The sequence below is a fragment of the Serinus canaria genome, chromosome 1 (assembly GCF_022539315.1).
Source record: "Serinus canaria isolate serCan28SL12 chromosome 1, serCan2020, whole genome shotgun sequence".
In the NCBI taxonomy this organism is placed as follows: domain Eukaryota; kingdom Metazoa; phylum Chordata; class Aves; order Passeriformes; family Fringillidae; genus Serinus; species Serinus canaria.
In genome coordinates, this window is record NC_066313.1 from 112,736,711 (window position 1) to 112,759,871 (window position 23,161).

General features: G+C 43.6%; 2 protein-coding genes across 5 annotated transcripts in view; both read right to left on the bottom strand.

Moving 5' to 3' along the window:
* DOP1B (DOP1 leucine zipper like protein B) overlaps positions 1-23,161 on the bottom strand; it is a 63,155-nt gene that overhangs the window by 23,965 nt on the left and 16,029 nt on the right. For 3 of the 4 annotated variants that reach the window (XM_050970562.1, XM_030234246.2, XM_030234247.2), the window contains 15 exons: positions 19,834-20,015; positions 19,509-19,679; positions 17,240-17,429; positions 14,960-15,058; positions 12,952-13,075; positions 12,337-12,437; positions 11,791-11,905; positions 9,910-10,030; positions 9,364-9,483; positions 8,724-8,829; positions 8,453-8,644; positions 4,768-5,467; positions 2,686-2,954; positions 2,351-2,503; positions 617-717 (listed from right to left, as the gene is read on the bottom strand). In XM_050970562.1, the coding sequence (XP_050826519.1) occupies positions 617-717; positions 2,351-2,503; positions 2,686-2,954; positions 4,768-5,467; positions 8,453-8,644; positions 8,724-8,829; positions 9,364-9,483; positions 9,910-10,030; positions 11,791-11,905; positions 12,337-12,437; positions 12,952-13,075; positions 14,960-15,058; positions 17,240-17,429; positions 19,509-19,679; positions 19,834-20,015 (2,744 nt within the window). Of the gene's footprint in view, positions 1-616; positions 718-2,350; positions 2,504-2,685; positions 2,955-4,767; positions 5,468-8,452; positions 8,645-8,723; positions 8,830-9,258; positions 9,484-9,909; positions 10,031-11,790; positions 11,906-12,336; positions 12,438-12,951; positions 13,076-14,959; positions 15,059-17,239; positions 17,430-19,508; positions 19,680-19,833; positions 20,016-23,161 lie in introns of those variants that run through there. The other variant, XM_050970603.1, reaches the window with a different exon arrangement.
* The window catches only part of LOC108961955 (runt-related transcription factor 1-like), a 143,296-nt gene continuing 134,344 nt past the window's right edge, over positions 14,210-23,161 (bottom strand). Inside the window, exon 4 of the transcript XR_007778177.1 lies at positions 14,210-14,230. The gene's annotated coding sequence lies outside the window, so the exon portion shown is untranslated. The remainder of the gene's footprint in view (positions 14,231-23,161) is intronic.

A 23,161-nucleotide genomic window follows, 5' to 3' on the forward strand; every position in this document is an offset into this window, starting at 1 on the left:
TGTCCAGCCTCTGTTCTAGGGAGCCTCTCCAAGGCATCACCAGCACCAAGGACAGCTGAAATCCCTAAAAAAACTTTAAACAAGCAATAAAATCCTGGCAGGGAACACACCCAGAGCGTGCTCAGTGGCTCAGGTCTGCTCCCAACAGCTTTGGCCAAGCAGCTTGTCCTGGACTGAGCTCAGGAATTGGACAAGCAAGGCCACACTAATCCTCCCACTTTTTAAGTTCTTTCCCATATTTATTTGCTTTTATCTCATTTTATCCCATAGGAAGTAAAACTAAACTAAGATTTTTATTTTTACAAGAAGCTGGTGTTATTTTCTTTGGAAGGAAAATTTAATTCACTCTAAGATAAAAAATATCTGCTCTCCAGAAAAGCTACTTCTCCTTTATGAAGCTCTTTCTATTTTTATAGCAACTTCCTTCACCCAAAAAAACCACAGAGTATGCAGAGTGCCCTGCAAAGACAAACTCCAAGGAAGTGGAAAATGTTGCTTTTTTTTTTTTTTATTTTTATTTTTTTACTCTCCCTACAGAGAACTCCTCCCCACCTCAGAAAATAGAATAAAGCACGATATAATTAAATATAAAAAAATCAAATGGAAGTGGAAATACCTGTCAAAGGAGCGATTGTGGGAAGTCACTCTGCTGCCTTGGATCTCTCTGGTCAGGTGCCACATGACAGAGAATCTGAACAGGGCTTCCAGCCTTGTCCCCTTGGCAAGGAAAGAAAGGAGATTTAGGAAGGTTTCCAAGTTGAAAGAAAATTGGAATACATTGGTTATTGGTGGAAAGCTTTAAAAATGTTTGCAAACTTTTATGCTGCAAAATTGCATGCACAGGAAAACAATAGCAAAGGCTGGTTAAAAATCTTATTGGGCAAAATGTTCTGCCAGCTGTTAAAGAACTGTGCTGTCATGATATTAGGGAAGGAAAATAATTAATAACTGGCTCACTTAAAATACAGTTAATTGTCAGACCAAATGTTGTAAAAAATAAAGTGATTTTACAGATATGGGTAGAGCTGGGGCAGTGGGAAATCCTGACAAAAATTACTGGATTTGTGCTTGAACTAAAAACCCCAGCTAATATCCAGTGCTGGATTTTATATCCAGGGATTAAGCCCAGCTCTAATCCCATGCTGAACAAATCCCAGGGAATTGTAAAAGCATGGACAGAGCCTGTCAGACTCTTGGAAAACACAACAACCACGGGAGTGAGCTCAGGGAAAAGGGAACAGCAGGAAATCTGGGGAGCACTGGAGCAATCCCACAGTGCTGGAGGAGCCTCAGTGCAGGCAGAATCAGGGTGATCCCAAGGTCTGGGAGTGTTTGGGATCTGACTCTACTGATCCAGAATGCTGAACAACTGCTTTATTCACTACACTGCATCCCACTAATGCTCTATTGTAACTACACTAAAGAGATAATAAAAGGATACTAAAGGAAAACTTTACAGCCAGGACACAGCTTTGAGTGGTTGGTTAATTAATGTAAACAACTCTCACTGAATCTAATTACCAAATCCCTTCAGGTAAACAATCTTCTTAACACATTCCACATGTATAAAAACAACAAAACCAGAAAATAAAGAGAAGATTTCAACTTATTTAACAAATTCACCAATAAAACTTAACCAATACCAAAAACCATTCCTCCACATTGTTCACAATTTTTTCTAAATCCCTTGAATAAATAAAGCATTTAAACCACATTCCTTCCTGAAATATCCTTTAAACACCAAAAATTAAAAAATCCTTAGTTCAATAAAAATAATTTTTTAGATGAAATTCAACATTTTAATACTTAAAATCTAAATATAGAATATAAAATATATTATATATACACAAAAAAAGATATTAAATAAATAAATATAATAATATAAATGAATGTATAAATATTTATACAATAAAAATATATTATATTATATTATATTATATTATATTATATTATATTATATTATATTATATTATATTATATTATATTATATTATATTATATTATATTATATTATATTATATTATATTATATCATGTAATGTCAAACATTATATTATATTAATTATATTATAGTATAGTGTATTATAGTATCTTATAGTATATCACATATAATATCATAACATATTATATAATGTAATATATTATATTATAGTATAGTATATTATATCATATATCTATTCTATTCTATTCTATTCTATTCTATTCTATTCTATTCTATTCTATTCTATTCTATTCTTCCCTAAAATATTTTTTCTCCTTCTCCAAATCTCCTCAGTGCAATTCCCAAGGGATGCCCTTGGGAAGTTGTGCCAGGCTGCTCTCCATGAAGAGCAGCAGCTCTGCAGGACCTACTTTGTCCCTGTGCAGCAGGGCCTGGCAGATGATGTCCTCACAGATATTTGCTGAGGGAGCCAGGCAGTGAAGTCTGTAGAACAATTCCACACAGGCAATGTGGTGCTCCCGAGTCTCCTTGTTCAGCTGATTCCAGAGCACACAGGCAACTCTCTAGGGAAAAAGAGCAACCAACTAAATAGAAATAGATTCATAATTATATCAAGAATAAGAGCCATTTCCTTCCTGGATTCCTGTTAGCAGAAGGCATTCCCAAATTGCCTCAGAATCCCAGGATTCTATGAATTAGAGGGTCAGTGTAGCTGGGCAGTAAAAAAGGAGAAGGAAATGGACACCTGGTAGAAATCTGTTTTCTCTGAGATCATCTTCAGGACTGCAGGAGCAATGGGAGGAAGGGTGACCATCTGCAGCTTGCCAAGGAAAGGGTTGTGGCCAGACACTTTGTACCTCTTCATCCTGTCCTCAATCACCAGGGCCAGGGACTGGGAGTGGTTGATGACCTCCAGGAGGGTGAAGATGGACACGTTCTGCACATAGCAGTCGTTGACACAGCAGCAGATTGTCATCAGGGACTTCAGCCACAGAGGGAAGCTGGGATCACCTCCTGCTCACAAGGGAAGGGACAGAAAGGGTTTGGAACTGTTGGAACCCTGGATACTGAGAATTTTCAACTGTCTGTGCTGCCAGGTACTGACCCCCAGAGACACTGCAGGGACCTGAGGGCCTGGAGAAGGCCTCCAAAATTCAATAATAAAACTGAGATTTTAGGTATGGAGTTTGAATAGAAGTGTGTGATATCCCAGGTTGGGAAACTCAGAGTTGGAGGGTTTAGAATGCAGTCAGAGAGAGCAAGGTGGAGGTGTCAAGGTGGAGGCTGCTCCTTCTCCTCCTTCTCCATGGGTTTGGGTGGTTTTGTGCCATTGGATAAAAAAGTCCCCCCTGAGGGCACGGCTGGTTGGGTGTTGGGTTAAAAGTGAAAATAATTGAGGTGTCATTCCTGAATTGGACAGTTCATCCTCCAAAGGCCTTGCAGAGAGAGCTGGGGCTCCATTTTTAGTGTGTTGCAGTGAAGTGCTGCAGAGCTCAGGGTTTGTGAGGCTGTGACAGAGACCAGAACTGATCAACATCTGAGTCCAACAAGAAATTCCCTCTCACACATTTCATCCTGACCATGGCAGAAAAGAAGCAAAAGAATCCACATGAAACAACCTCAGGGCTGGGGTCATACTCCCAAAAATCCCCTAAGCAAGGTCACAGGACCAAAATGACTGCCCAGATCCTGTCATCAACAGCTCAGAGTCAGATGGAATCACAGCAGGGTTGGTTTGGAAGGGACCTTGGAGATGGCAGGGGCACCTTCCACTATCCCAGGGTGCTCCAAGTCTGGCCTGGAACAATTCCAGGGATGAGGCAGCCACAACCTCTCCATGTTTTCCCTACTCCTCCCAGCAGAAAGCTCTTGCAGGACCCCAAAACCTCCAGAATTTCTGCTTTGCCCTTTATGTTTATTCCCAACCCAACAACATATAATACTCCCGATAAATATTCCCAATAAATATGATTATTATTTAGAGCTGCTGGTTTGTTTTCCAGCTGCCATTGTCACAACCAGCTCCAGAGGGCTCAGGATCCATGGATGCTCTTCCAGTAGCACTGAGGCCCCTCCTTTCAGGATTTCTAAATTAGAACTGAAGTGGCTGACATCAATCCAAGCCATCTTTTCCTGAGGGAGCAATGGAACTATTCCATGTCCATGCCATGCTCAGCCATGATGGGAATATTCCCATGATGGGAATATCATCAGCCAGGAGGAATGTGGAGTGAGGTGAGGAACAGAACCCAATTTTCCAATTTCCCACCTCTCCATTCCCCACAAACCTGTTTGTGAGTTAACCTCAGGTCAATTCCAGCTCCTGCTAAAGCCAAGGAATGAACTGGAAATCCAAGAACAAACAGGCCCTGTAGCTTTACAGAATTATTCTTATTTGTTACACTGAACTCCTTTGAATCCTGAGGTTTTGGGATTAGAGATGATTTTGCCTCTGTTATGGTTTGGAGCTGAAATTTTCCACCTACACCCATCTCCCTCTACAACATCCTTTTTTGGGGACACAACCCATGGACAACAGGGATGGATATCCTGAAAATCCTAAAACATGCAAGGCTGTACAGGCCAGGAGGTCTTTGTCTCCCTTCAGCTCCAAACTTTCTAGTGGAATTTTTCCCCAAAAAAATTGAATTGAAGGAGCTTGGCAGAACTCAGCTGCCAGGCACACCCCAGATGCTGAGGTGGGTGAGACTTTAATTCCCAATTTGCCTTCAGCCCTGTCCAAGGAGTTTTACTGAATCTAGTCTTGAAAACAGCCAAGCTCTCACTGTTTGCATGCTAAAAATGCTCAGGAAAGGAAAATTCTTACCAGGCCCCTGAAACAGAGAGAGATACAACTGTTCCATCTCCTCCTCAGACAGGTAGACTGGGAAGGTGGTGCAATCCAGCAGCAGGTGACAAGCTGCAGAGAAAGCTTCCTTGCAGTCCCCTCTGAGGGGTCCCAGCACCAGCTCCAGGTCCCACTCCTCCTCCTCCTCCTTCTCCTTTTTGTGTTCAGAGAGGAGAGCAGTGGAATTCTTGCTCCTGAAGGGCGAGCCCCGGGCTGAGAAGAGCTCTGAGAGCATTTGCTTCACCTGAGGCACAGTGATTTGCTTGCCCTCCCAGGGACTCTTTTTCTTGTTGCCACTCTCAGGTAACCTGTAGCCATTCTCCTTTTTCTCCTTCCCACTCAGATTTATTGCTGCAATCCCTTCAGGATTCATTTCTTGGAGCTGCATCCCAAAAATGTATTTGCTGGCAAACTTGGCCACCAGCTCCTGGATGCAGTGCAGAGCTTTCTGGATGCTCCCTCCTTTTTTCCAGACATCATCTCTCTCCAGGGTCACCGTGGGCACCGCCAGGTGCTGGCACAGCTCTGGGGAGGAGGCACTCAGGCCAATGCCACTGTCCTCTGACTTGAGGGTGGGCAATGGAGCCTCCTCCTCCTCCTCCTCCTCCTCCTCCTCCTCCTCCTCCTGCAGCCCAGGTTTGGTCTCCAGGGTTATGTCCACATCTTTTGGCACCGGGCTCTGCAACAGCAGGAGAGATGTGCTTAATGTGGCACTGCCACCACAGAATTCACTTGGAGAACAGCAGTGACACAAAAAGGAAAAATTCCTGTCTGTGATTCCCAGCTTCAGGATCACAGTTGTTCATAAACAGCTCCATTCATTCCCCTTTAAAATCCAATATTTATATAAATATATAATATACATATATTTATTATATATAAGTATCTCTATAAACCTCACAATTGACACATTTTTGTGTCAGTTTGCCCCAGAGCAGCTCCATTCATTCCCCTTTAAAACCCAATACCTGTATAAATATAGAATATAAAATATATATATTTATTATATATAAATATCTGATATAAACCTCCCAATTAGTAATGAGTAATTGAAACCCATTTCTCCTCAGAGCAGCTCCACTAATTTTCCTTAAAACCCAATATCTGTATAAATATATAATATAAAATATATAATATACATATTATATAAACCCATTTCCCCCAGAGCAGGTCCATTTTTTCCCCTTTAAAACCCAATATATATAAAAATATATAATATAAAATATATAATATACATATATTTATTATATATAAATATCTGATATAAATATCTGTATAAACCTCCCAACTGACTGATCAAACAGAGGGATGTGCTCCCTTCAAACTCATATCCCCCAGAGCAGCTCCACTAATTCCCCTTTAAAACCCAATACCTGTATAAATATATAAAATATATTTTATATATATATTTATTTTATATAAATATCTGATATAAATATATCTGAATACCCTCCCAATTGACTCATCAAACAGAGGGATGTGCTCTCTTAAAACCTATTTCCCTTCAGAGCAGCTCCATTCATTCCCCTTTAAAACCCAACACCTGTATAAAATATAATATAAAATATATTATATATATATTTACTATATATAAATATCTGTATAAACCTCCCAATTGAGTAATTGAAACCCATTTCTCCTCAGAGCAGCTCCACTAATTTTCCTTAAAGCCCAATACCTGTATAAATATATAATATAAAATATATAATATACATATTATATAAACCCATTTCCCCCAGAGCAGCTCCATTCATTCCCGTTTAAAACCCAATACCTCCATAAATATATAACATAAAATATATTATATATATATTTACTATATATAAATATATGTATAAACCTCACAATTGACTCATTGAAACCCATTTCTCCTCAGAGGAGCTCCACCAATTTTCCTTAAAAACCCAACATCCGTATAAAATATAATATAAATATATTACATATATACATATATATTTATTATATATACATATCTGATATAAATATCTGTATAAACCTCCCAACTGACTCATCAAACAGAGGGATGTGCTCCCTTCAAGCCCATGTCCCCCAGAGCAGCTCCACTAATTCCCCTTTAAAACCCAATACCTGTATAAATATATAAAATATATTATATATATATTTATTATATATAAATATCTGATATAAATATCTGTATATCCTCACAATTGACTGATCAAACAGAGGGATTTGCTCCCTTAAAACCCATTTCCCCCTAGCGCAGCTCCATTCATTCCCCTTTAAAACCCAATACCTATATATAAAATATATTATATATATATTTATTATATATAAATATCTGATATAAATATATCTGAATACCCTCCCAACTGACTGATCAAACAGAGGGATGTGCTCCCTTCAAGCCCATGTCCCCCAGAGCAAGGTTCCATCTGCTGCATTATTTCTGCTCCAGTGCAGCTGTTTGTTCTGCTGGCACACTCTGCCAGGCTGTGCTCCTGGGGCTGCTTTATTCCATTTATTCCTCATTCCTCAGCATGCTCCTGTGCACACCAACAATGCCCCATTGTGTTCCACTGGAATATTCATGGGAAGCCCTGCAGACCTGACCAGCTGTGTTTGGTAACTGCAGTTTTTACCGACTGCTTTCTGCTTCCAAAACCATCTAGATCCTTCTCAGGAGCAGACAAGGCTAAGCCCCTTCAGGGCCACAAATCATTCAAACAGGCAGAGCTGAACACCCAGCAGAGGGCTCTGGAAGGAGCCAAAGAAGGGAAGTTTCAAAAATCTTTATTGTTGTACTTAAGAATTTCAGAGAATTATAGGTTTGGGTTGGAAGGGATCTTAGAGATGATCCAGTGACAGCCCTGCCATGGCAGGGACACCTTCCACCGTCCCAGGGTGCTCCAAAGCTGCTCCAAACCCTGTCCAAGCTGGCTGTGGACACTTCCAAGGATGAGGCAGCCACAGTTTCTCTGGGAATTCCATCCCAGCTCCTGCCCACTCTGCCAGGGAACAATTCCTAATTCCCAGAATCCTATCTAACCCTACTCTTTTTTAGTTTAAAGCCATTCCCTGTGTCCTTTTCCTCCATCCCTTGAAATTCTCTCTCTCCATCCAATTCTGAAATTGAATTTTTTGAAATTCTCTCTCTCCATCCAATTCTGAAATTGAATTTTTTGAAATTCTCACTCTCCATCCAATTCTGAAATTGAATTTTACGAAATTCTCTCTCTCCATCCAATTCTGAAATTGAATTTTATGAAATTCTCTCTCTCCATCCAATTCTGAAATTGAATTTTTTGAAATTCTCTCTCGCCATCCAATTCTGAAATTGAATTTTTTGAAATTCTCTCTCGCCATCCAATTCTGAAATTGAATTTTTTGAAATTCTCTCTCTCCATCCAATTCTGAAATTGAATTTTTTAAATTCTCTCTCTCCATCCAATTCTGAATGGAATTTTTTGAAATTCTCTCTCTCCATCCAATTCTGAAATTGAATTTTATGAAATTCTCTCTCTCCATCCAATTCTGAAATTGAATTTTTTGAAATTCTCTCTCTCCACCTTTCCTGTGGCTCCCTTCAGGTGCAATTGTCATCGAGGCTGAAGGAGAATTAACATTTTAAATTCTGTCCCAAAATCATTTAAACCAAGAGTTTTAAAGGGTTTTACCCATCCCTGAGGGGTTGAAAATCACCTACCCCATTGCCACTGCCTGTCTCGATGTCCAGGTAGGAAGGGGGCATTTGCACCTTGCTCAGCACCTTAAAACAGGTTTTTAAGGCATGAGTGAGCTCTGGCAGTCCCAAGACTTCCATGTTTTCCAGGAGAGACTGCACCATGTAACTGAGCATCTGGGGCAGGTACTGAGTCTGCACTTCAGAGTAGAGCTCCTGCAAGCAAAAAGGAAAGTTTGAAGGAGTTATCCCACCTGATCCATCCCTGGGCAGGGACTGCTCAGCCCAGCCTTACCAGAGGAATCACATCCAGCAGGAACACCAGCAGAGTGCAGAGCTCTGAAATGGTAGGAGGAGAGCTCACATGTTCCAGAGGATACCTCATCCCTGTGGATTTGTTTCTGGAGTGAAAGAAACATTTTTATGGAAGGGTTTTGTTTGTATTTCATGGCAAAATTCTGGTTACAAGCAAAAATCTTTGTTAAAATCATCACAAAATACTGAACAGCTCTGAGGCAAAGGGCTTCTAACAGAGCAGGGGAAAATATTCTGTCAAAACAACCTCAGCTCTGTGTGGTATGATGAACTGCTAATTTTCAGATTGCAGAATCTAGTTAGAGTTATAAAATGATTAAAAGAGAGATAGGTTGGAAGAGACCCTAAAGCCCATTTAGTATCTTTATTTTTCTTCTACAAAGATCTCTCCATCTCCCCTCCCAACCCTTTCTTTGTTGATTTGAAAGGAATTTCTCTTGTTCCCAGGTTGAAATTCCCACCTAATTGTTTACCTGGTTGCACTCCTGAATTATTTGTGGACACAACTTACAGACCTGGCTGGTTCTACCATGTGTGATGTCCCTTAAAAGCTCCAGTAAATATAATTATCCTGAACAGACAGCTCTGAAGTGGCATTTTTGAGAGCACAACATAAACACCTGAAACAATCTTCAAAGCATTTGGTCAGGTAATCCCAGAGGAAATCAGTGCTTAAGGATGTGATCAACAAATTCACTGTTTTGACAATTTCTGAAGCATTTTTGTTCTCTTTGATTGCACTGGAAGGGAGAGAAAAGGAAGAGAAAAGCAGATGTCAGTGAGGATTCACATCACATGAACTGAGGGACTCAAAAATCTCTTTTCCCCTTTCTCTACAAGCTAAAAAATGTTGATTTTTTTTTTCTTTTTTTAAAATCATTGTGGAGCTGGAGCATGTCTCAGGTGATGGGAATCACAAGGCTGAGCTCTGCCAGCAGCCTGATGTCACTGTGGTTACTCCACACCCACCACATGCAGCAAACTTCATTTTTTCTCTGCTAATCCAAGAGAAATTCATTGTGTGTAGAGAAAAGGGGAAACCAGAGAAAAATTTCATCCTCTGACCAGAAAATCACTTTGTTACAACTTCATAAACTCTTTCATTTTAACCATTAAACTTTAAAAAAGTGATCCAGTTTCAGCTCAGAGCTGGAAATTTGCCATACCTTGCCAGGGTGTTGCCACTTTGATTGTAGCTGAGTTGGAGATCAGAACCCAGGGTGTCTTTGCAGTAGGAATAAAAAGCTCTAAGAACTTCCAGGAACAGATCCCCAACAACCTGTGGCCCTGCAAGGAAAGGGAACAAAGAATCCAGGAATTGTCTACAGAGGAGGGGAGGAAATAATAATTTCAGTGTCTTAAACTTGGAATAATGAAAAAAAAAAATAAAAGTAGTGTATAAAGCATTGCAGTGAGTGCTTTAAAAATGAAAATATAAAAGCTGAAGTGACTAAGAACAGCAGAAAAGGTCAAAGCTTGTTATATTTGATTTGATACCTTTAAATAATTGGTGCATTGGTAAATCCATTTCTAAAGGGAGGAAAATCTTAATGGCTTAAGACTCAAGGAGTCAAACTTTATGTTCTGACTGGGAAGATTAAACTGGATAATGCAGTTTAGCTAAAGATCCCTGGTTTAAAAGGGATTTATGATCCCTTTATTGGTACTTTGGATTCATGCAGATTGTCAGGCAGCCAAGCAACACATCCAGCAGGGCAATGTCTCTCATTTACTTTCTAAATTAGATTAATCAATACATTTCTAACAGAAACAACCTCTTTGGCCATGTCACTCCTCACCCAAAATATTTTTTAAAATCTGTCAAGTCACTTTGGTTTAATTCTTTGCTGCAGAGAAGGGAATTTGCCTTTGAAATAAGGAAGGGCAGAGCTCATCCTGCTGGTGCTGCACGGACAGACACAGAGAGGGAAGAGCAGGTCCAGCCTGGGGAGAAATGGAGCTGAATATTGACACAAGGGTGGAAGTGCTTTTTTAATGTGTCCTCAGATGCCAGCTCAAGGCTCAGAACCCCAGAATTATCAAGGCTGGAAGAGCCCTTCAGGATCACCCCAAACCCTGTCCCCAAGGCCACATCCAGACTGCTCTGGGACAATTCCAGGGACTCCAAACCTCCCTGGGCAGCTCCTGCCAAGGCCTGACCACTCTGCCAGGGACATTTTCTGTCCCAGTCTCCAACCTGAGCCTGCCCTGGTGCCATCTGAGGCCATTTCCTCTCCTCCTTTCCCTTGGGACACAGCAGAGCCCGACCCCCCTGGCTGTCCCCTCCTGGCAGGGACTTGTGCAGAGCCACAAGGGCCCCCTGAGCCTCCTTTGCTCCAGGCTCAGCCCCTTCCCAGCTCCTCAGGAATTCCAGCCCTCCAGCTCCCTCAGGAATCTCCAGCCCTCCCAGCTCCTCAGGAATTCTCCAGCCCTCCCAGCTCCTCAGGAATTCTCCAGTCCCTTCCCAGCTCCCTCAGGAATTCTCCAGTCCCTTCCCAGCTCCCTCAGGAATTCTCCAGCCCCTTCCCAGCTCCCTTCCCTGCCCTGGACACGCTCCAGCCCCTCCAGGGCTCTCCTGCAGGAGCAGAACTGGACCCAGCCCTGGAGGGACCCCGGCACAGAGGGACAATCCCTGCCCTGCTCCTGCTGGACACACAATTCCTCACCCAGCCCAGCTGCCAGTGCCCTCCTGCCCACCTGGGCACCCCTGGGCTCGTGTCCAGCCCCTGCCAGCAGCACCCCCAGGGCCTTTTCCTGCTTGAGCAGCTCTCAGGACACTCTGTCCCAGCCTGTAGGGTTGGGGTTGGCTCAAACCCCAGCCTGGGCTGTGCTGACCCTACAGGAGGGCACAGATTTTCATCTCCCTCCCTGGGACCCATCCATGCTCTCAGGGCTCTGTGGGGCAGCCAGAGAGAACCTGGAGAGGGAATTTGCTCCAGAGCAGGGCCAAGGCAAGGAACAGCCTCCTGCACACTCCCACACAACACAGGATTAGGGTTGGGCAGGGTTTTGTTAAGTCCTGCTCAGATTTGGGATGAACACTTCACCTATTTCAGGTTTGTCTAGGAGGCTGATGAGGATCCTGAAGGGTTTGAGATAAGCCTGGTGCTGCTCCTCTGGGTCAGCCTCTGGGAATTTCTGATGCAGAATCACAATCAAACTCTAGGAAAAGGAAAACATCACGATGTTATCCATCAGAGACAAATTGTCACCTTAATAAGTGCTGAAGTGGTGCTGAATTTGATTTTGTTTAGGACTGACTACAAATGAACTCCAATTTTCCATCCAGGGCAAACAAATCAATTCCAACTTCCATCATCTCCACTCGAGGGTTGATCTTATCCAGAGAAACATTTTTAAATAATTCAGGTAGTTCAGCCAAGATGCTTCCCTTTGGTTTCCTTAGATTCCAAAAGCAATCCAATATTGGGATAAATACAGCACAGAGGCTTTGAGAAAGAGGGAAATGGAACCACAGGCACAGAGAGGGAAGGACAAACCAATAATTTGGAATAATTCTGGACACAGTTTGAGCTAAAATTGCAAGGATGATGAATTTATCTGGAATAGATCTGTATAAAATGAACACCAACCTCAACCAAAAGATCTTTAGAGTATTTTCCAAAGAAATAAACAGCATGGTCTTCAGAAGTGGTGGAATCTGGTGCAAAAGTGCCACCTTTAATATCAGAGCCTACAAGAAAACAGAGGCAGGAGGAGCTCAGAGAGCAGCACAGAGCACTGAGGGCTTTATATTGAATTTACACTGCAGTTTTAGTCTCTGGCATTTCAACAGCCCACAGGTCCCAGTTTGAGGGCATTCAGATGTTCAGCACAACACACAAATCAAACCCAAGGCCAAATGCAATGGGAATCACCAGTTCTTCCAGAAAAATAAGGTTAAAATTGGAACTTTCAGTCCTTTTAGTCCACTGAACCACTTCACAGCAAGCTGTGGGTGGAACCAGAATTTATCAGATACCCTGGGATTCAGAGAGAAATAAATTCACCTCTGAAGAGAAGCCCTGTTCACCAAATATTTAATTGTATTAGGCCCTTCAGAAATGGCAGATAAACACAACTTTACTTTACCATCATTCATTAACACTAAAGAAGTGTATTTCAATTTTAAACACTGATTTTATTTTTTTTTTTTTTTTGCTCCCAAGTATGCAGAACACTGAAAACCCCTGGATTTTGCACAGTACCTAGCAGCCATGCATACAATCTCCTGTTGAGGGACATGTCTCTCCTCAGCAGTGTCTGAGTGGCTGCTGAGAGGATGTAAACCAGATCAGCCCTTCTCAGCAGGATGGTGCTTTCCTTGCAGTCCTAGGGGGGAAAAGAAAGATTTTTCAGCTGTTGGTGAGCACTGAAAGGAGTCAAACTGGTGATAGGCTGGGCTTTTGAACTGGGGATAATAATGTTTTTGGGGAAAAGGTAACAAAGCATCAACAGGAAAATGGTTTGTGTGGTAAAAATGTCAAGAATTCACAAAATGACCAGGTTGGAAGAGACCTTCAAAGTCATTGAGTTCAGCCCAGCCCCAGCAGCCCAACTGAGCCCTGGCACCCAGTGCCACCTCCAGGCTTTGTTAAACACCCCCAGGGATGGGCACTCCACCACCTCCAGGGCAGCCAGGCCAGAACTTTCTCCCCCTTGCTGGAAAAACCTTTTCCCTGCTCTCCAGCCTGGATTTCCCTGGGTGCAGCTCCAGGCTGTGAGCTCTGGCTGTGTCAGTGCTGCTGCAGACAGAGCCCAGCCCCAGCTGAGCACAGGCACCTTTCAGGAGCTGGCAGAGGGATGGGGGCACCCCTGAGTCTCCTTTTCTCCAGGCTGAGCACCCCCAGCTCCCCCAGGGCTCCCTCTCAGGGTTTGTGTTCCCAGCCCCTCTCCAGCCTCGCTGTCCCCTCTGGATGGGCTCAGTGTCCCAAGGTCCTTCCCAAACTGAGGGGCCAGAGCTGGGCACAGCACTCCAGGTGTGCCCTCAGCAGTGCCCAGGGCAGGGACAGAATGACCTCCCTGCTCTGCTGGTCACAACATTCCTGATCCAGGCCAGGAGCCTTTGGCCTTGTTGGCCACCAGGGCACTCTGCTGGCTCATGGTCAGTCAGTACCCCCAGGTCCTTTTCTGCCTGGGCACTGCCCAGCCACACTGGCCCCAGCCTCTGGCACTGCAGGGGGTTCTTGTGGCCAAAATGCAGGACCTGGCACTTAGATTTATTAAACTCCATCCTGTTACACTCTGCCCATCCATCCAACCATTCCAGATCTCTTTGCAGAGCCCTTCTTCTTCCAAGAGAAGGACACAGCTCCCAGCTTAGTGTGGTCTGCAGATTTACTGATGAAAGGCTCAACACTCTCATCCTTGTCACTAAAAGAAACGTGACACAATCTCAAGGGATCTGAGAAAAGTGGGATCATGGAGTCACAGGATGGGAGGGAGCTCAGAGCCCACCCAGTGCCACCCCTGCCATGGCAGGGACACCTCCCACTGTGCCAGGCTGCTCCAGCCCCAGTGTCCAACCCGGCCTTGGGCACTGCCAGGGATCCAGGGGCAGCCCCAGCTGCTCTGGGAATTCCATCCCAGCCCTGCCCACCCTGCCAGGGCTGAATTTTTTCTCCAATATCCCATCTAACCCTACAATCTCTCAGTGTGAAGCCATTCCCTGGGTGCTGTCCCTGCATCCCCTGGGAATTGTCTCTCTCCAGCTTTCCTGGGGCTCCTCCAGGCCCTGCAAGGCCACCCTGAGCTCAGCCCAAAGCTTCTCCTCTCCTTAAGACTTAAAATCTCTTCCTCCATCCTAAACACTGCCTGTCCTACAGGGAGGTGAGGAAACAATGGGGACAAATTTTATTTTAAGTAAGATTTTCTCCCCTGGTCTTTACCAGAAATAACTTCATGTGGACAATTCTAAATTCTAAAATCCTACTTGAATAAACTCCATGTTTTCCACAGGAGCTGCTCAGGCTTGAATAGTTCAAGCACATCCCAACCATCCCCCAAAAGCCCCTGTGAAATCATTGCTTCAGCCTTGGAAGCTGTAAAGACTGAGAAGCAGCAGAGTCTCCTCCACTCCTCAAATTGATGGAAATCCCCAAAATTCATGGATTTTGTGGGTTCACAATTCAGCCATTTGGCAGTACCAGAGGTGGGAGCTGGGCTGCTTGCACAGAACACACCTTCCATGGGAAAATCCCAAAAGAATCCTCTTACCAAAGCTGTATAAAATGGGAAAAAGAAGAGGATTGCTTCCAGAGTGTTCCTCTGCACAAGAACATTGGAATCCAGCACTGACACACACAGGGATTTTATCTGGAAAAGGAAAACACAACATTGGATTGGATTTTGCTATCAAATAATCAGGGGAAGGGGAAGGGGAAGGGGAAGGGGAAGGGGAAGGGGAAGGGGAAGGGGAAGGGGAAGGGGAAGGGGAAGGGAAGGGAAGGGAAGGAAGGGAAGGGAAGGGAAGGGAAGGGAGGGAAGGGAAGGGAAGGGAAGGGAAGGGAAGGGAAGGGAAGGGAAGGAAGGGAAGGGAAGGGAAGGGAAGGGAAGGGAAGGGAAGGGACGGGAAGGGAAGGAAGGGAGGGAAGGGAAGGGAAGGGAAGGGAGGGAAGGGAAGGGAAGGGAAGGGAAGGGAAGGGAAGGGAAGGAAGGGAAGGGAAGGGAAGGGAAGGGAAGGGAAGGGAAGGGAGGGAGGGAAGGGAAGGGAAGGGAAGGGAAGGGAAGGGAAGGGAAGGGAAGGGAAGGGAAGGAAGGGAAGGGAAGGGAAGGGAAGGAGGAAGGGAAGGGAAGGGAAGGGAAGGGAAGGGAAGGGAAGGGAAGGGAAGGGAAGGGAAGGGAAGGGAAGGGAAGGGAAGGGAAGGGAAGGGAAGGGAAGGGAAGGGAAGGGAAGGGAAGGGAAGGGAAGGGAAGGGAAGGGAAGGGAAGGGAAGGGAAGGGAGGAAGGGAAGGGAAGGGAAGGGAAGGGAAGGAGGGAAGGGAAGGGAAGGGAAGGGAAGGGAAGGGAAGGGAAGGGAAGGGAAGGAAGGGAAGGGAAGGGAAGGGAAGGGAAGGAGGGAAGGGAAGGGAAGGGAGGAAATTTGGCTACCTATGAACAACATTTTGTTTGAATAAGAGGATAATTACAATTTAACTCCTGTACCCAAAGTGAGTTAAAACAAATTTTTGTGGGTATTTTAAGAATTGTTAATATTGGGTTTGTAAAAGTACAGGATGTCCCAGAGTTACAAGATGTAAAACCACCCAAAATGCAGATATTACTCTAATTAGCCTTACACTTATTCCATCACTCAACACAAATTACTCCCTACAGAAGATTTCCATTTCACTGGAAAAATAAAAAGACACAAAACCTCAGAACAGCAAACTCTTTGGGAACTGCACATTAAACACTGAAAATCAGAAAAGCTGCTCTTCAAATTAAATGGATGGAGCAATTTCAGAGCATGGACCTTTCAGTCTCCAAATATTTTTAATTGCATGGCATCCTAATTCAAGCCAGACAAGGCTGGGGTTATGGAGTTATTTTAGGTTACAAGATGTGGCTGGGTGTGTATTCTATCTCCACCTGTCAGAGCTGGGGCAGCTCTCTGCTGTTCCTGGGGCAGTTTGTTCTTTCTCTCTCCCCCAGCCCATCCTCCCTGCAGGAGATCTCTGCTGTCCATGGCCAGGGAGTGTCCCTGCAGGGCTGATCAAATCCCACCATCCCATGGGAGATGCTCTGCCCAGGGGAGGAGCCAAGCATTCCTACCTGGATCCAATCTGCCCTGGGAACAGCCCAGCAGCCTTTGCCCCCTGCATTCCCAGAGGAGCAGCTTTCTGCTGCCCTGCATTCCCAGAGGGAGAGCAGGCCCATCTCCAGCAGCCCTGGAGCTGCAGAGGAAAACTCCCCCCTTGGGCAGGATCCCTGCTCCAGCAGAGCCACAGCTGGCACTGCAGGAGGGCTGAGCCCCCCTGGGATGGGACTGTGCCACCACCCTGAGCCCCCTGGGATGGGACTGTGCCACCTGACCCGATGGGACGCCCCACCCTGAGCCCCCTGATGGACTGTGCACCACCCTGAGCCCCCTGGGATGGGACTGTGCCACCACCCTGAGCCAGCCTGGGATGGGACTGTGCCACCACCCTGAGCCCCCCTGGGATGGGACTGTGCCACCACCCTGAGCCCCCCTGGGATGGGACTGTGCCACCACCCTGAGCCCCCCAGGGATGGGACTGTGCCACCAGCCTGACACACAGGGGACAGAGACTGCTCTGACTCTGGCAGGGTTGGTTTGTTTCACTGCATTCTTATTTTCATATTTTATTTTAATTTTCTTCCCTAATAAAGAACTGTTATTCCTGCTCCCAAATCTTTGCCTGAGAGCCCCTTAATTTCAAAATGATAACAATTTGGAGGAGAGGGTTGACATTTTCCATTTCAGGGGAGGCTCCTGCCTTCCTCAGCAGACACCTGGCTGTTCACACCAAGGCAGGGGTGTAAAATGAACTTACAGTGAGTTTATAATCAGTGCCAAGCATGAATTTCTGCTGTTTGCCAGAGAGCTCCCTGTTGATGTGGCTGACAATGAAGAGGGAAGCAGGGAGCCTGATGGAAGGGCTGCCCAGGACACTGCCCCAGAGAGCTCCATAAAACACCTCCTGGCCCATCAGCAGGGACAGCTTCACCAGCAGAGCATCTGTTCTGTACCCAGGCAGAGAAAAAACCCCTTTGTTAGCTGATTTTATACCACAGAAATGGAATTATATAGAGTTGATATCATTTATTTGATGTTTTGCAGCTTTGTGTTGTCAGTATTTCCCTCTATCACAGAATCTTGGGATGGTTTGGGTTGGAAGGGACCCAAAAATCATCTCATTCCACCCCCTCCCATGGGCAGAGAACCTTCCCCTATCCCAGGTGGTGCTGGATGAATCTCATTGTATGAAAAAATCAAACCCACTCAATTCTTTGTCATTAAAGCAAAGTCTCTGTTCCCAAACTGGAAAATACTCCAGGAAATATCTGCAAAATATTTAGCTCTGACCAAACAACTGCAGCACCTGTGATTGCAGAATGTTTATTGTCAGAGGTGTGAAAAGATAAATTGGAAATCATTTAAGATGCTGAAGTCTGAAAGGCAATTTTGTCAGTCTGGGAGCTGGAGGTTATCCTAAAAAATCCTCCTTTCAAACCAGCAGGGTCCATTTTTAAGGCATTGGCTGAAGAAAAACAAGAGATGTGAAGTTCCCTGGATCCCTGGCAGTGCCCAGGGCCAGGCTGGAGCAGCCTGGCACAGTGGGAGGTGTCCCTGCCATGGCAGGGGTGGCACTGAGTGGGCTTTGAGGTCCCTTCCAACCCAAAGCATTCCAGGATTCCATGAGATAAAACAAAAAATTGCACACAGGACACCCTGAAATGAATTCCAGACCATCCCACTGAAAATCCTGTGAGTGCAGCACAGCCCCTGCTCTGGAACACTTTGGAATTTGACCATAAAGGAGGAATTCAAACCTCACATGAGGAATGCAAGATTGAGGAAAGAGGAAAATCTCAGCTCACAAGAGGAAAAACCTCCCAGTGTGATGGGGTTTTTTTCTATTTCTTTATAAAAAAATCCCTCAAAGCAGTTTTCCTCTCCCATTTTCTGTGTGAGTGCACAAAGTCAGGGAGATGTGGAGCTGGAAATGGTGTCTGGGCTCAAGCACCACCTCAGCACTTTGTTCACTTTCAGGAACAGCAGGAGATGGATTAATTTTAGTTCTTAATATTGAATGTTCTGAAAACACTCAGCAGAGAGCCCCTCGTGAAAAAGGATTCGAAATTAACCTTACACATCTTCTGACAAGATATTCTTACACAGAATCATTGCAGTGAAAGAACAATGAGAAAAAGTCCCTCATGGAAATTGGTATTTCAAAAAAAACCAATTAAATTAACTTCAACATAAATATTTCCCAAGATTTATGAAATTTATGTCAGATGCTGTTTGTTCAAAGAGGAAAATGATGCCACCAAAAACAGGGGGGAAAGTGTAAAACCAGAGGTCAGATCTTGGAATTTAATTTTCAATTCCCATTAATTCCCTGCTCCATATTTTTCCCAGATTTTACAGAAATATTGCAAAGAATTCAGCTGCTCTCTCATGTTACAGAATTCAAACAGAATTTATCTCCAGAGCAGTGGTTTGGGGAGTCAGGTGAATTATTTAGGAGTCAGAGGAGCTTTAAGAAATTTTTTTTATTCCTTTAAAGAAATTTTTTTATTCCTTTTTCTCAGCATTTCTATTTTTAACCCTCCTTTTCCTCTTCTCTTTTTTAACCCTCCTTTTCCTCTTCTCTTTTTTAACCCTCCTTTTCCTCTTCTCTTTTTTAACCCTCCTTTTCCTCTTCTCTTTTTTGACCCTCCTTTTCCTCTTCTCTTTTTGACCCTCCTTTTCCTCTTCTCTTTTTTAACCCCTTTCCTCTTCTCTTTTTAACCCTTCTTCCCTCTTGTCTTTTTAACCTCCTTTCCTCTTCTTTTTAACCTCCTTTTCCTCTTCTCTTTTTTAACCCTCCTTTTCCTCTTCTCTTTTTTAACCCTCCTTTCCCTCTTTTCTTCTCCTCCTGGGATGAAAATAGGGAGGAAAGGGTTTTTTTGTTTCAGCATTTTTCCAGGTCCCACCATTCACCCCCCTTTAGAAGCTCTTTTATTTATAGAAATCTGACAGAAATTTCTTGAGAATTCCCTAGAAAATCAAACCACTGGATATTGCTTCAATGACTATGGAATAATTAATATTACCTGTCATAAATTTCTGATCCTTCTTCCAAGCCAGGCAGCAGCCCAATGACAAAGGCCTGGAGACCAGGCAGGAGGGATTTTTGGAGAGGGAGAAAATATTTCTCATACAAGCCAAGGAGAACAGGTCTCACTGACATTGCTGCATTTGCCAGCAGAGGGAACAAACCAGAGCTTTGAATAATAAAATAAAAAAAAAAGATAAAATGAGAGTTAATTTAAATAGATTGAGATGGTTATGCCTTAAAAAAAAAACCCAATTAAAATGATATGTACAAAAAGAATTCTTAGTGAGCCCTTTTGTGCCTTAGGGAAAAATTCAATTTACCTGTACAAGAATAAATCCTTGGCAAGCCATTTTGTGCCAATGATTTTAAAGATGATTTCATAGGTTTCCAAAGCCTTTAGGTGCACCCCACTGGGCAGGGCTGGGTGCAAGCACTGGGATAATCTTTTACTGATGATCAATCTCCTGGGCAGCAGAGAATACTTCAGGTTACTCTGCAGAGCCTGGGGAGAGAGGAGAGGAGAACAAACAGTTATAATGTGAAATTTAAAATATCTAATGGCTGTTTAATTATTAAAGGCTGAGGAGAAAGGAAAGGAGAAGAAAGAGTGAAAAAAATTGAAAAAAGAGTGAAAAAGTGAAATATAAAATATCTAATGGCTGTTTAATTATTAAAGATTGAAGAGAAAGGAGAGGAGAAGAAAGAGTGAAAAAAGTGAAAAGTAAAATATAAAATATCTAATGGCTGTTTATTAAAGGCTGAGGAGAAAGGAGAGAAGAAATGGTTATAATGAGAAATATAAAATATCAAAGAGCTGTTTATTAAGGTTGAGGAGAAACAAGAGAAGAAGAATAGTTATAAAGTGAAATATAAAATATGTGATAGGTGTTTATGAAAGGTTGAGGAGAAAGGAGAGGAGAAAAAATAGTTATAAAGTGAAATATAAAATATCTAATGGCTGTTTAATTATTAAAGATTGAAGAGAAAGGAGAGGAGAAGAAAGAGTGAAAAAAAGTGAAAAAATGAGAGAAAAAGTGAAATAAAAATATCTAATGGCTGTTTATTAAAGGCTGAGGAGAAGAAATAGTTATAGAGTGAAATAGAAAATATCTAATAGCTATTTGTTAAAGTTTGGAGAGAAAGGAGAGGAGAAGAAATATTTATAATGTGAAATATAAAATATGTGATAGGTGTTTATTAAAGGTTGAGGAGAAAGGAGAGGAGAACAAATAGTTATAAAGGGAAATAAAAAATATGTAATGGCTGTTTATGAACAGGAGAATATTGGGCAGAGTTTGAACTCCTAACAGCAGAACTCTGCAGCTGAGTTTTCATTTGGGATCAGCCATGGAAAATGTGGAGAAGCCTGGTGTGAGTCTGTTTAGAGGAGGGAACAGGAACAGGACTGGGACAGGGTATCCCATTATCCCAGATTATCCCATCTCCAGGAGAAAAGGGCAGTGAAGAGCATCTAAGATTTTAGGGAATAAAAAAAGAATTCAAGATTTCTTTTTTCTCATAAATTCTCCCTTCATGGATGGAATCATGGAAGGGCTTGGAAGGGACCTTAAAGTTCCAGCACCTTCCACTGTCCCAGGCTGCTCCAAGCCCTGTCCAACCTGGCCTTGGACACTTCCAGGGATGAGGAGCTCCCAGCTTCTCTGGAAAACCTGTGCCAAGGTCTCCTCTCCCTCACAGGGAACAATTTTTTCCCAATATCTGAACCAAAAATACCAAAGCTTCCAAGCAGAGCAGAGGGGATGAAATGGGATAAAAGCCTCTGCTCTGGGATTCTCTGGCTGCACTCACTGAGTTGGGGAACTCTCTGCACTCATGGCCAGGTGAAAGGTGTTTAGGGCAGGAAACACTGAAATGAGATCTGAAACAGTTTTAGAAAAACTTGAGGAAAAACTGAGCCTCCCTTCTTGGGAAAGGGAACTCCTTTCCTTGAGCCACCAGAGCATCCAGCAGGGAAATCAATCAGTTTTCTCTTCAAGTCACAGAGAGTCAAAGAGAAAATCTGCAAGTCAAGGGCACTGCAGGCTTTGCTCAGTGGGCAAACACAGCCAGAGGTGTGGGAACCCTGGGGCTGAGAATTCCAGAGTGTCTGTGCTGCCAGGCTCTGACCCCCAGAGACACTGCAGGGACCTGAGGGCCTGGAGAAGCTTCCAGAATGGAATGGCAGAGCTGGGATTGTGGGGGTGGAGTTTGGATAGAAGTGTGTGATATCCCAGGGTGGGAAACTCAGAGTTGGAGGGTTTAGAATGCAGTCAGAGATAGAGAGCAAGGTGGGGGTGTCAGGGTGGAGGCTGCTCCTTCTTCTCCTTCTTCTCCTTCTCCTTCTCCTTCTCCTTCTCCTTCTCCTTCTCCTTCTCCTTCTCCTTCTCCTTCTCCTTCTCCTTCTCCTTCTCCTTCTCCTTCTCCTCCTCCTTCTCCTTCTCCTCCTTCTCCATGGGTTTGGGTGGTTTTGTGCCATTGGATAAAAAAGTCCCCCCTGAGGGCACGGGTGGTTGGGTGTTGGGTTAAAAGTGAAAATAATTGAGGTGTCATTCCTGAATTGGACAGTTCATCCTCCAAAGGCCTTGTAGTGAATGATAGTTAACTATTGTGTGACTTGTTAGTGCAATACTGCAGAGCTCAGGGTTTGTGAGACTGTAAGATAAAGAAGAAAAAATAAACATCTGAGCCTGAATGTGAACTATGGTCTGAAGTGCCTTCAATCCTGACCTCGAGAGAGGCAGAAAAAGGAAGCTGAGAACCAGCAGAGATCTTCCAGAGCCTGTGGACATTTGGGATATTTTCAGGATCAGGCAAATTCTTGTCTCTTCCCAAAATGAAATCATGGTTTTATCCTATGGAATTCTTTTCAACTTGAGGTTCTTCTGTTTTGCTTATTCCAGGAAAATTCCTTTCCTGGGATAAGCCTACAGCAGGCGACTCTGCCCTGAGCACTCCTCAGCAGGAAGGGGAGGAGATCAAATCCTTTTAGTGAGAGCAGCTGGCGGGGAATTTACCCAAGGAGAAAAAAAAGGTTGGGAGTTGACAAGAACAGCAAACAGCAAAGCCAGCCCATCCTGGCAGAGACACAGATGTCACTTAGAGCCACCTCATCCCCTCCTCCTGTCCCCAGCAGGCAGAGCTGCATTTAATGGATGCTACAAACCAGAATCCAAAAAGGAACCATTATTTCAAATATTTCTGGAGTTACTTTTTTGATACCTTTTATATTTGGGCCTTTTGCTCTGGTGGCACATGAGGAATATTATTTCAACATTGAAATCCTTAAGAGCTGTAGGAACTGGGAAGATTTCTGGCAAGCTGGACTTTGAAACTTTCTATTGATATTGCTTGGCTGGAATTGCCCACACCCTCTCTGCATATTTGGAGCTAGAAAAGGAGATCATTACAAACGAGCAGGCCAGGGCTAAATTGGGATCATTCACTTGTGGGGAGTTTTGGAAGGAATTTGAGATGGGATTTTTAAATTGGTTTTGATGATGTGTTTTGTTATTTTGTTATTTTTTACATAGGTAGGAAGGGTGAGTTTGGTTTACATTGTTACAGTATGATTTAGAAGGTTACAAGACTTTTAGTTATAAGACTTTTGAAGGAGTTATTGACTTATAAAACACTGTTAATAAGGATATT